The 13,662-nt window shown below is 43.8% G+C and overlaps 1 protein-coding gene across 3 annotated transcripts in view; it reads left to right on the plus strand.

The window, feature by feature from the left end:
• Positions 1-13,662, plus strand: part of cux2b (cut-like homeobox 2b) — a 94,328-nt gene that overhangs the window by 25,538 nt on the left and 55,128 nt on the right. For all 3 annotated transcript variants that reach the window (XM_034692487.1, XM_034692486.1, XM_034692488.1), the window contains exon 2: positions 12,929-13,039. In XM_034692487.1, the coding sequence (XP_034548378.1) occupies positions 12,929-13,039 (111 nt within the window). The remainder of the gene's footprint in view (positions 1-12,928; positions 13,040-13,662) is intronic.

Raw genomic sequence — 13,662 nt, forward strand, 5'->3', positions numbered from 1 at the left:
TCATCCACAGTTTTTAAGAGCCAGCAGGGAAGTTACACTGCAGTCCTGAATTAACCCCTGAACGCTGTCTGTGGGCCGCTCTGTGATGCTTTCCTCCAAAGTGTCAAAGTGTTCTGGGTTTCCCCTCCACTGTTACAACTCTTATTTCAGAGAATCCAAAAATCAATGGAGTTGCTTTAGTTATTAAGGTTGGTTTTGGAGTTCTGGTAGTGGAGAGGAAAGATGGAGATGTTGGTGTAGCGGCCCCCTGTTCTCTCCCTGTTGTGCGTGTCTCTCCCATCACAGCGCCCTGCACCCTGTGTGCCCTGTAATGAGTTGTATTACATGCTCTGTGGTGGGCATGTCTTGTGTTAGGAGGCTGTATTCAATCTTTGTTCTTTGAATGGAGGGGAAGGCTCTTTGTGTGTCTTTGAGAGGCACTGAATTGAATCGGTGTGCACCGAGTGAAGCTGATGAGGAGAGAGCGAGTCCTGAGAGGAACATGTGGATGCCTGGCAGGCAGTGAAACACTGTGGTATGTTTGTGTGCACTTGTGCGTAGACATGTAACGGTGCGCCTGCGAGTGCTCTTTATGTGCTCACTGCAGAAGGCTGGATTTCAAGGAAATATGCTGCTGAGCTGGGTGTAAGTTGAATTAGCCGTAGTTATTCGGTTTACTTATCCCTCATTTCCAAATGGCCTGCCAAGAGGTAGTGTATATAATATGAATGAAAATCTACTCAAGTCTGCTCATTCATCACCTGAGCCTCTCACTGTGACCCTTCATAAGGACTGGAGGGGCCTAGCTGTGGGCTAAGTGATTTTATGAAGCAGCATCACAGGGCTCAGGTCTTATTCCTTTTTGTAGAAATGTATTTTCTACTTAGATGGCAACAAACTGCATTTGCACTTAAAACATATTCTGTAATCTTCTGTTATTTTACATACAAATTGCATCCTGGGCGATGCATTCATCATTGCTCATATCCAGCCCACTCTTAAATGAAAAATGTATCTGAGATGAATAATGGATCCCTCTATAGTATAATTTTGTGTTTCTTGAATATAGTCGAGAGTTCCTCCTCTGCCTCCCGCTCTAAATTTTCCCCCGTTGCCTGAATGAAGTTTTAGAGGAAGGAAATATGAAGAAAAATTACTTATTTACTGTGCTTATTGTTCACCTGAGGTTTTCACGAGATGAAGCCTCCTCTGCAGAAGAGGAAAAACTTGAATATGGGGCTGAAAACCAAGTGCTTCTGCAAATCACGGTGAAGTGACGTAGGACTCTTAAACTTAGGATGCCAATCAATCATGACCCCGTGTCACAGCTTGCTTACACAGGTGTGGTGTCAGTGCTGAGCGGGTCCTCTGGGGGCTATGGGTGGGCAGCCTCGTGTGAAGCTGGGAGAATTGAGGTTGAGTATCTGAGCCCTCTGTCTTTATCTCTAATTACATGGTGAGGCTTGGGGAGATTGGGCAGAACTGTAAACCCCCCCAGATAACTCGGAGGGCCCCCCTGGCTGCGGCACAGCGGGGTCTGGGGGTGTGAAGCAGAACCAGGTCTAGCGGGGCTCTAATCCCAGCGCAGACTTCCTCCCTGGGGAGTCCCTGGTGTTCTTTCCTCTCCACAGCAGCTCCGCAGTCTGCCACATACCAACCTGCTGCTGGGGGAGAAGCACTCCGAGGCTCCGGCAGCCCACTCTGTCGTGCTCTACTTGCTCCTGTCGGTTTCTGTCGTCCCCAAAGTTTCCCAGCCCGTCCTCTGAGACATCCTGACACCAAGTTGCAGATGGGAGGCATTGGACCGAGGCAGCTGGTGTCACAACGTGGATTGGAATTCACAGTTGGGATGAAATATGAAACAAATATGTCATTATACATATGTTTTCCACAGTTTGTTCATCCAGCTGTTTCCTTGCTCGCTCCCCCTCGCTCCCCCTTGCCTTGGCATATAAACCTGGGTAGGGTTGACTGATAATGAACCCTGATCCATCCGATTCAGAGCCTTTTTTCTCAGAGTGGGTCCAGCTACTTGTAAGTATTTCTCTGTATAGCTGTTGCTTCTCTCTGCTGGATCCCTCATAAGAGCTCTGTAGTTCTGATTTGAATATTTACACTTTGTTGTTTTGATGATATGAGGCAACACTATCAAAGGAGAGCACAGAACATACTTCACTACAAATGAGAGAGGCAGAATTATTCCCAGTCAGTTAAGTGTCCTTTGATTCCTTTGCAAGTTTAATCTGCAGAAATCGATAAAAGGATGCATGTTGGGCCTGAGAGTCAACAGCAGCCGTGTTTGATGGGTAAACGGACAACCGAATGGATGATGTGGGGGAGCATTCATCTTTCTTTAGGCAAATTGGGCCGCTAGGTCCTGACTAATTGATTGATTGCATGACTTGCTGATACAATCAAAGCCTGGCCTGATTTATGGCGATAAATCGATTGATTAATAAGGTTTTCGGTGCTAGCTCTGCTCCGTGATGGTGGTGAGAAGTGGGGGGAAGACACCTCCAAGTCACACATCCGTCTTAGACCCGTCAGCCTTGTTGGTTTAGTGTGGTAATAAGAAAGGCCTGGATCTCCCAGCTGACATTTACAAAGAGCTGGCTGGCTGTGACCCGCTCCCAAGATTAACCTCCACTTGTTCTCATAAGCACTACTGATATTAAAAGATGGCGAGCAGCAGTCGGGGGAAACAAAATGAAGTGTGACTTTTTTGGCTGAACGTTTGCATAGATCATTAGAGAGAACAACAAAAATCAATTGCAAATTCCCGAATAAATAAAAACAAATATCTTGAGCAGCGTAATGTGAGGGCCTCTTGTTGACTCTTTCCAGATTACATTTAGCTGGGTGTTTAAATGCTGATTTACAGCAAGATGGAGTCCATTCCCTACACTCGTCGGCCTGTCTGCCTGCCTGTTCAGAATATGAAATGGAAGTTAAACACTGTGAATCTCCAGTGTGGGGAGGAGGGCTTTGGACGTGTGGGCAGTGTAGCATCAAATAGATTGTGTTTCCTCCCGTGTAAACGCCTAATGTGTGCCGAGCGCTCTGACACAGATGAATGTAAGGAATTTGCTGTAAAGACTTTACGGCCCTTTTGAGAGACATGGCTGGGAACCGGTAGTGTGGAACCTGCTCCACGCCCCCCTGAACACACGTCCACTCGCACATACACACGCGTTTGCACAAGTGCTTACACTTGCACACATGTCAGGGCACACAGCCCTCCAAGGAGAGCAGCTACATCAAACTGTTAACGCCGATGCGGACATCAGGGATCCTTTTTATTTGCTTTGGGTCAGAAATGGCAGCCCTGATGATGTGATGAAAATCATCTCGCAGCCTCGCTCCACACCGTGTGCAGCGTTATGGCAGAAAGTAATCCTGGTGATTCTCTTGACCGTCTTCATCATTTAATATATGAGAGCTACCTTCTACTGCAGAAGCCTGCATATTATAAACTGATTCATGTATAAACTGCCCTTTCAAGTGGCTGCTCCCATTCTGCGGCACTGAACTCGTCTGCCAGATCTCGAAGCCTTTGTGACAGCGCTCAAAGCTCTCAGCTGCTTGTTGTCGGTACTGGTTTTATTCCCACTCTCACCGCTCTATTTAGATTCATTTATTTTTGGTTCAAATGCTGTAAAATGAAAGTGCGATAGAGAGAAAGAGGGTAAGGAGCGCTCCCTCTGTCTAAGACAGGTGGCCCTGGTTTATGTCGCCGGGCCCCAGGGGCCCTCGCTAACTGAGTCTGAGCGAGAGGAGGGACCCGTCTCTCAGCTCTACACAGGTGGTGTGAAACGCAGCCCTCTCTCCACACCTGAAATATTCAGATTCTTCCAGCGGCGTCGCTTTGATCTTGCTGCAATCGACAAGGGAAAACGGAGAGAGTAGGGGGGAGAAAACAACAAAAACAAGAGGAAGAGCAGCACACCTGAGAGTGAACAGATTGACATTTCTTAAGAGAGAATAAACAATCGCAGGTTAGCTGTGTTGCATCGCTCCTGCTCGTCATTTCAGGTGAAAGTGGGCCATTGTGGTGATGGCTGCATCTTCCGGAGCCTCCCTCCTCTCCCACTAACTGACCTCAATGGTGAAGCTTCACAGACACGAGTCCCCCGCAGTGCGATCCTCTTTCACAACCTGAAAGAAATGGCAAAACAAACCTCGTCCCCAATTTTTGTTGTTCAACTTCGACACAGCTCTGCTCTCCTTCTCTTTGATGTGTCCCTCTCAATTTGGAGGACTTGGTGTTGTGAACGCTGAGCTGTTGTAGAACATGCCTGTCACTCTTCCATCCTCACATCTCTGTTAGCCGATCATTTCGCAGACTGAGGTTATCATGTCTTCTCAGGTTTCAACCCACTAGTCTGCTAATGAATCATAGGACTGTGTAATTAGTCACCCTGCATGTACCACACAATGACAATAGACACTCTGATTGTAACCACAGAGTTTGAAAGGAGCAGAACAATGGTCGGCCTTAATGATGATAAATAAGGTGTTGTAATTGGCCCTCGTTTGGAGCATTCAGTCATAGATTGTAATTTAAATTTTCTAATTGGAGAACATTTAAAGTTATTCATTGGATTGAGAGGGGAAACATAATAGTCTAAGAGGACTGATATCATGTTTGCATGATACTTCTTACTACTACTTTTAATAAGACTTGACAATAAATGGAATTAGAGCTTCCCTGATCATGCTAAGATGTGTTCTATCAGTGAGAAATTAGAAACGCATGTGCATGTGTCCAACTGAGCATGCTGGAATTAAAGAGAGAGAAGTGTTGACAAGTAGGCTGTGCTCCGGTGCATCAGGCGCCAAAAACTCTCTAACTGAAGCAGGGTATGACGAATAATGGCTGACAACACCAGTCACACCTTTTGCTGATGGTTGTAACGCTCACACGCTTCTCCCTCCTTTTGTAAGATTTAGCATGCAACTTGAAGACAGTCTGACTGACTGGGGATTAATTATTTTGGATGATTTATCAGACTTACCAGTCCGGAGTTTAGAGAGGTGTCAAAATTAATGTGATTTTCTTGGTTGTAAGTCCTCACAGTCTAAATGCTTCCTACATATCTCTTCAGGGTGGAGTGAGTATTGTTGTCTCAGAGTGGACAATAGCTAATAATGTGAATAACAGATAGAGCAGGAGTTAGGTCTGGGACCAAACACTGTGCAGCATTAAAGCCTCGGGTGTCAGGATTGAAGTTGTAGGTTTTATTTTAGATAAATCTTCCAGAAAGCAACCTCACTTAACTCTTCAGCTAAGTTTTACATTTTGATATTCATTTCTCAAAAATTCTAAATGAATCTGTTAAATATGGATCAATGACTAGAAGACAGTACGCTTTGCATGAACTTTGCAAACTGAGTAGACTTTCTAGGAAACAACAAGCTTGTTTTTAGCTTGTGTGAGAATTTATTCATTATGAATTATTTATTTAATACAAAAAGTAACTATAGACAACAACGTTTAGTCTGAAGGGGTGTGAGCGCTTGTTTGCTTTAGGGGATCAGAATAGGGATGGGCAATGGTTTTCGAATATTCGTTCACTTTGTAAAAATCAAAGAGTTATTTAGAATATTTTCTCATTTTAAAAGTACAATTTCTCATCATTTTCATTGGTGCCGGGTTGAAATACAGTATTCCCGCCAGACTTATTAGAATAATCATTGAATAGATGCCAATGATTATCGAATAGTATTTTGGCTTGAAATGCCCATCCCTAGTTCTGAAGTGACTGATTAGTTGTTTGAATGGAAACAAAAATTTCGACCAGCTGACAACTTGACGGGCATTGTCCTAGTAATTATTCTGCGTGAGAAATACAAGGTGTGGCGTGTGAGCGTGTGGACAGGTTGAAAGACTTGAGAGCCCTGAGTAGTAACCTGGTAGTCATTGAAGTTGAAGTTTATTTCAGTCGGCTTCAACACTGCCCTCCACAACACACAGAAGCCATTTACAAATCCCATTTAACAATTAAAGGAAGGATTCAGCCAGAGCTACAGCTGCGACCAGTGGCAGGTGGCTGTGCTAGAGCTCAGACATACGCCTCCATTTCAGGCCTGCATTACTAAAATATATTAATAACGTGTTTAATGGTGCCAAAATGTTATCATGTATTCGACTAAATATGCACATCCCTATTGTGTACTTTATCTCAGATGGGAGCAGTTGTACTGAAAGACTGTGTGGCTTCCCTCAGCCTCCAGTCTCCATGTTGAGCTAAACTAACAATCTCCTGTTCAGCTTCTACATAACAGACTATTGTTCATCATTACTCATCTAAGGAAATCAACCTAACCTTGCTGGCTCAGCCTAACATTAGGACAACCCAGCTTGCGGCAAAGAGGTGGAGTCGAGGCAGGCCTTAAGCCTCCTTGCTAGCAGCTACACTCTGCTTGCCTGTCAGTCAAGTCAGCCATGCTTTAAATTATGCTCATAATGTTTTTAAACTAATGAGTTATTAAACAATTCTGTAAAGATGTTAAAATAGGCTTTTTAGAATAGGTGTGTATGTGGCTTTAAGGGCTTTTGGAGCCAGCCTCTAGTGGACACTCAAGGATCTGCAGTTTTAATCACTTTGGCTTTGAATCGAAAGACCCGAGGTTACTGCTCGTGTGGTATGAGTGGTGTTAAAGACTGCCTGCTGATTCAGAGGACATTATGAACCAGGTTTAACCTACATTAGAATACCCAGCATGCTCCAGTAAAGGGAGAACAACCTCAGTATAAATATATCACTAAGTCTGGATCATTTCAGTGGATTAAATCCATCAATCTCCTTCCATTAACTCATAATTATTATGCATAATTATATGCATTATACAGGTGTCATGTGGTCTAATAGCAGCAGTGTGATGGTGGTATGAATCTGAGCAGCCCCACCCAAGCTGATGGAGAGCAAAAGAGAAGGAGAAGTGGTCATTGGTAAACAGATGGAGGGAGCTGCCAGGTGATAGCAGCCCCCTAGTGTTTCCCTGTCAGCGGCCGCATGCTCAGCTCACGTTGCTAGCGCTAGGTCAAGGAGGTCAGAGGCTCCTCCTGCCTAGATCCCTCTGTCTGGACAATCTAACACGCACACACACACACACGCACACACGCACACACACACACACGTCTGTCTCTTCTGCCCTTAACTGATATTCAGCCCAAGTGGGCCAGATAAGAGTTCATGTTGGATCTTTCATATGGACAGGCGCCAATGTGCACTTTTCCCTGCACTGCCCTCCCCATCAAACTGCCCCCACCTCCCCAAATGGCTGAAGGGATTGCCAGTAATAATGTTGAAGCCAGACTAGACTGCAGTGATTGGGGCCATTGATTGTGGTGATTTGATTTATTGATCAGCCCCCCCTTCTCAAATGTGGCGTCTGAGATGCAAGGCTAATCTGAGGCAGCTCTGGACAATCTTTCACCGCACAGAGAATGGAAGGCGACAAGGAATGTATGAAAGGAAACCACACTTATCTTAATCGCACACAAGTCTGCCTTCCCGCAGCCTCCGTGTGTGGATATATCGGCACACGTGTGTCTCTGTGCACGCATGTATGCCCACCCGCTCTATTGTGTGAGACCTTGCGTGAGAGTGTGTGTGTGTTTTTTTGCGTTGGTGTGCGTATGCGATGGGGGTTGTGAGGCAGTACAGTCACCAGGCAGAACAGAGTGGATCTATAAATTGATGGAATTCAAAGCCTCCAGCATCGATTACCATTATAACAAACAGCAGCACACAGAATGTCTGATTATTTTTAGACAAAGATTCTGTGCTCTCAGCAGCAATTCTGCTGATGCTGTCACACTTTCAGACATCTGCCTATGATTGCAATTAGATGGGATACAAAAAGAAAAATAATACCCCATCTGCATTTTCCCCTCTCTCCTCCTCCACCCTATTTTTTCCTCTTTAATTTGTGCTGTCCAAGCCCACTGCACACAATAGTGATTTTGACTCTGTCTACCTCATTGCGGTACCTTGGTAGTTTTTTTTTTCTCGGTTGTCAACATTTTCCACCATTGGTTGTCTTTGTGAAAGGAGAGAAAATAGCTTACCACTACAGATGTAATCAAAATGAGCTAGGTTTAATGAATCAATGTCAGATCTTCTCCAACACAATACATTAGTGTGCTCCGCATTTTAGCTAAAGCATTTGCACTGATTGTTACAGTACATTTCTCTGCTCTGAGACGCTTGTGCTGGTTTGATAATCAGACTTATACTCTCTGTTGCTGCTGATGCTTCAGATAACTTGCCTCCAATCATTCACAGAAAAATAAAACATACTTGACAGACAGCTTTTGTCATAATCCTTACGATTCATAGGCCTCCATATTTCTCAAACAACTGCGCCCTGCAGTCATTTATGCCGTACACTAACATAAACCTGAGACCTTATAATGCAGTATAATGTCTGCCTGTCAGATCATGTGAGGGCACCAGCACAGATGTTGATAGGACAGAGTCAGAGTAGCAGACTCTACATGTGAACTACAAGTTCATCCACTGACTGCCAAGAGCCTGGTGGTCTGTCCTATTCAGTCCAACAAACTTTCTCTCTCCTGGTCTTTGCTTCAAGTCCAAAGTCCCTGATTGCTCACAGATTGCATTGAACACCAGGACTGTTGCCATGCTCAAGAATCCTCTTTTTTTGTCCTTCCAGCCCCAGTGACAGGTCCAGCCTCCTCTGGGAAAACTCATCAATTATGGCTGGATGTTTGACTGGCAGAGGCTTAATGACAGGAGCTCTGTATTGACCCGACAGCCACACATTGAAAATCTGGTCCCGATAATCTTATTTAAAAACTATTGGATGATTACCAAGAAACTCGTCCTCGCACACTTCTGATTCCAAGTGTTCCTCCCTCTGGAAACAGTCACCTCCTCATGTACATGATTTCATGATGGATGAAGCTCAACACAATGGAGGCAGATAACACAAGTTTATTAGCGATCCGAAATGTGCCCTGGTTGTTGGCTGAAATGGATCACATCTGATAAACAAGCAAAGGAGAAATCTTCTTTGGTATCCTTTGTCTCCTGAGATACCGATGAGAAACACAACACTGTGGAGTTCCTCCCTTCATCAATCTGAGCAAGACAACCAAAGTAACAAACAGTCTGTTCTGCTTCACTTCGTTCCAGGAAGACAGACAGTAGGTTTCATTTGATGGGCTGTTGCCCAGGCTCCCCTCCCTTTTTAATGGTCTGAAAAACTGTAGGGGTGCTTTCAAAATAACAGCGCCATTATGGTAGCACTGTTTGGCTTGCATACAGCTTGAGTATTCACCATTCTCATCTAAGGAGCAGCAATAAGAAGTGAACACAGAGGCCACTGAAGCACTGGCAGACTGAGATTCACCACACTGTTATATCTTAAGTACTTACAAAATCCACTCAAAGTCACTTCTCCAGGAATTTTCTCTTGGCCAGATTAGCCGGTCTGAGGCCATTTGAATCTAGTAGAGGTTGGCTGGCTTCTGAAAGCCCACTCTCTAATCTGCAGTAAGGCTCATCCCAGATGGACTGTAAGTGCTAACAGGAATTTTCAAAGTTATGTTGCCTTATCCTTTACAACCATGGCCTTTACAGTGACAGGAGGACTTACCAGGAGTGACACATTTCCCCACCAGTAACATCAATAACATTTGGATTCTCTCTCTTTTTAAGATAGCATGCAGCGGTTTTAACTGGATGTTTGATAAATTAATTGTGTATCTTATCAGCTAATGTTAGAAATGTAAAGAGAGAGTATCTTCGGCTTTATTGGGCTCCTCAACAGAACACTATTATTAATGTCTGGCAAAGTGCTTTAAAGTTTGTAGGCTTTTATTTTCAAAGAGCTAAAGATTGAACTGCCAACCCTGTAATTAGGTAACAACCTACTCCACTCCCTGAGCCAGTCACTTAATATATACGGCAGGCAATAATTCATATCATTTTTATAATTCTCACTGTGAAAAATCAGGTTAAAGACCGAAGCTACCAGCTGTATGATCCTTCTACCACATATTTCTTAGTTTTGGAGCACTAAATTAAGTCATTGATCGTTTAGGAGCATCTCTACTGTGATTGGCAGTATCTGCTATGTCATGATTGGCAGGAAATTGTGGCCTCAGATTTATCTTCATGGCTTCCTGCTTTGAAGTGAACTCAGGAGTACAGCAGACCTTTGTTTGAGTCATGTGGGAAGATTTATATTTCTGTAGAGTTCCTAAAAAACGTCATACTGGTGCCTAAAGCCAACCCAACCATTTTGTTGTCTTTATCTTGAAGATTTTAGGCTAAGGTAGTTTGATTAGGACACGGTGATGATTAGGGTGAAATATAAGATCAGCATTATCTGTTGGAATTAGACTTCAAGCTAGGGTTGGTAGCCATGGAAAACTAGCATGAATTTGAATGTAGCATTCCTCCAAAACGACGCCCCTGCTCACGCACGAGCGCCGCTGATTTGCGACCATATGATCGTGACAGATTTAAAACCAGTCCTCAGCACTCTGATTGTTTTTTGCACTATGTGAACTCATGTCTCAATCAGCGGTAAGAAAACACCAAAACATATAGTGAAAGTTAAAAACACAAACAAACATGAAATGTACGTACAGGAGGCGGGCAGAATGGCAGGATGGGATTTGATTGGGCTCCTGATGGCAGGGATTGGTTGGTGTTTTCCCAGGTTTACTCCATCTGAAGATAGCTGCTTTTTTGTTTCTTTTTTAAGAACACATTATGTATTGATTACCATCGGGACATAAAGATCTTTTTTTTTTTTTAAGTTATGTTTTTGGCCTTTTTGCCTTTATTAGTACAGCTGAAGAGAGACAGGAAATGTGGGGAGTAGAAAGTGGGGGAAGACATGCAGGAAATGGTCGACTGGCAGGGAATCGAACCGGCGACCCCTGCGACGAGGACTGCAGCCTCTGTACATGGGGTGCTTAGACCGCTAGGCCACCAGCAACCCCAACATAAAGATCATTTTAACCAGTATAACAAAAAGGGTGTCTAAATCTGACTACCAAACCCAGCTTTAAGACAGGAAAGGACAGAAATCCTCTCAGTTAAAGTCCTTTGTTTGATCAGCACAGTGGATTGGGGTGAGGAAGTTAAAAAAAACCCCGCTAAACTATAGTTCTAACAAATTAATGGCTTCTTTTTTATTTCCTACCTTTTAAGAAAGTCAAGCTCAAGGTTTCCTCCAACGTCTAATGCTGAGCAGAAGTAAGCTAGTTTCTGCTCTACATCCATATCTAACAAACATCTAATCTTCCCCAGCACAAGAAAGATAATTAAACATTATACAATATGAATTAAAATATGAAACAACACCAGCTGACATCTTTAAATACTCCCTTTCACTACGATGAACACAGACACTATAGTCTTCAGATGAGGACCACATGTACAGTCCTTGTAAAAATTCTCACTGCTTTAATAATCTGATGTCAAGACTGTTTTTGACCATAAACTGAAACAGTCAGCAGCTTCTTTGTTAAGAAATGCATTTGTCAGAAACATTGACATCTTCAGTAGAAAATAAAACTCTAACCCAGTTGGATTTCCTCTTTTTGTCCTTGTTGATTACAAATCTACGATGTAGCGTCAAACTCTTCACATCATAGGTGTCCACTGAGTCCTTCTTTAGCCACTTCTACCTAAAGAAATCCAGGGACTTGAACCAGCAGCCCTTCAATTAACAGCCTGCTCCTCTAACCGACTGCCTGCCGTCCTCCCACGAGGCTGTCACGTTGAAGTTTCACCCCTCCATTGTCTCTCTCTTTTTTTTCTCCACGTGTGATGATTTATGAAATTGCCTTTAAGTAAGACTGCAGATTAATTAAAACAGTCAATTTAATTTCCCGGCGTCATATATAAATTTTCAGAGGTAATTGAATCCCCTACTCCACTTTTTTATTGTAACCCAGCAGTTAGAGAAGAAGCTCCTCATCAATTACTGAGAATCAGAGTGAAAATGAAGAGCAGGTCCAGCTGTCTGTTTCAGAGCTGCTCGGTACAGCAGAGTTTGAATCTGTTTTCCTTTCGTTTTTTCTGTTTGCTGAAAGAGCCGGGAATTGGATGACTGATCAATAATATTGGATTTGTGGATAGCATGTGGTGCAGCTGAGTCCAGCATGAATGCATGGTTCTGATAAAGGTCCTGCTACACAGAGAGCTTTGAATAGCGGATCAGACATGTTGCCGGGGTGGAGCTCTCATTTCATACAACACAGACATGTAAAGAAGCAGTGTGCACAGACATTAATGGAATAGCGATTAGGGCTGTTGTTGTAGCAGGAGGGTAATTTGGTTAAAGCTATGGAGGCTGCTGTCATGTATTGAAAATCAGTGCAGGATCAGTATAAAGATTGGTGCAGGCGATGGGAGAGAGACTGAAAAGAGGCTGAAAATAGATCTGACCTGTGGTAATTACGACAGCAAGCGGGGCGTTTGTATGTTTGAATCAGGTCTTGGCCGGGCTTAAAAAACAACCTTTCATTTCAGGAGGAAGCTCTATTAGTTTGCAAGGGTGTTTGTCAGGTTATTGGGTCTCTACACGTGACTCCCCCCTCCTCCTTTGACTGTCTCGTTCACTCTCTCTCTCTCTCTACCCTCTCTCTCTTACCCCACTCCCTCTCTGGCGCTCTATAGCCGTTGCAAGCGTATTGATTATTTCAAATACTGATTATCTAAAAGGCCTTCTGCTACTGTAGCCATTGGATTTATTTTGGCTTAATTATTTATGGGCCAGGGCTAGCTGTAAGTATTACTGCTGTGAGATCATGAAGGATTACATTGTTAATATTCAGCAGTGTATTTTTATTTATGTACACTCTAAGCTTTACTGGATGAGCGTTGGCAGGCTCCCTAAAGTGCCGTGTCTCTCCACTCTTCCTCCTCTCACCGTTTCTCTCTCTTTTGTGTGTTTGTAGAGGGAGCTAAACTCTGTAGCGTCTGAGCTGGCTGGTCGACAAGAGGAGAGCGAACATTCCCACAAGCACCTGGTAGAGCTGAGCAGGGAGTTCAAGAGAAATGTCCCTGAGGTGAGTCTAGCACCACCACCCCCACCCCTCATTCTCTCAACCCTGTGTCGTTTTTCTCATCTCCACTTCAGCAGGTACTGACTGTCTGTGTCTATGCCACTGCTCGAGCCCCCGCTTATACCTTTTGTACTTGGGAGTTATTTATTTATTATGTAAAATCTGCGTTAGTGCATGTTAACAGTGCATATGCTGTTGAAAAGTCAGGGTTGGCCCCCCCTCCTCCTCCTCCTCCCCTTCCTGGAGCTTGGTTAATATTTAAATGCTGAGGCCTTGCAGTAACGTTAGCCTCTGGCTGAGTGTGATGAGAGGCCAGGGGGCTCATTTACAAAAGGTAAGCACAACTTTGCTGCTTACTTTTAACTGCAATGCTCGAGCACAAGCTCATGAAAAACTCATCCTGCTGTCAAAATTTGCAGCTGATATTGACTTTCTCCAAATGTCTGTGATGTATCAGAGGAACAGGTGTCTCTCCAAATGTGTAAGGAACAGGACCCTTGACTAAACCCAGTCTGATGAATGTTAATGAAGATGAGCCCCTGCTGCACCAGCCCTCCGATCTGACTTTAGTTAGCATGCTTTTTAGGATATTTTTGCAGGTAAATTATGAACAGTAGGAGTTGAGT

The sequence above is a fragment of the Notolabrus celidotus genome, chromosome 9, assembly GCF_009762535.1.
Source record: "Notolabrus celidotus isolate fNotCel1 chromosome 9, fNotCel1.pri, whole genome shotgun sequence".
NCBI lineage: Eukaryota > Metazoa > Chordata > Actinopteri > Labriformes > Labridae > Notolabrus > Notolabrus celidotus.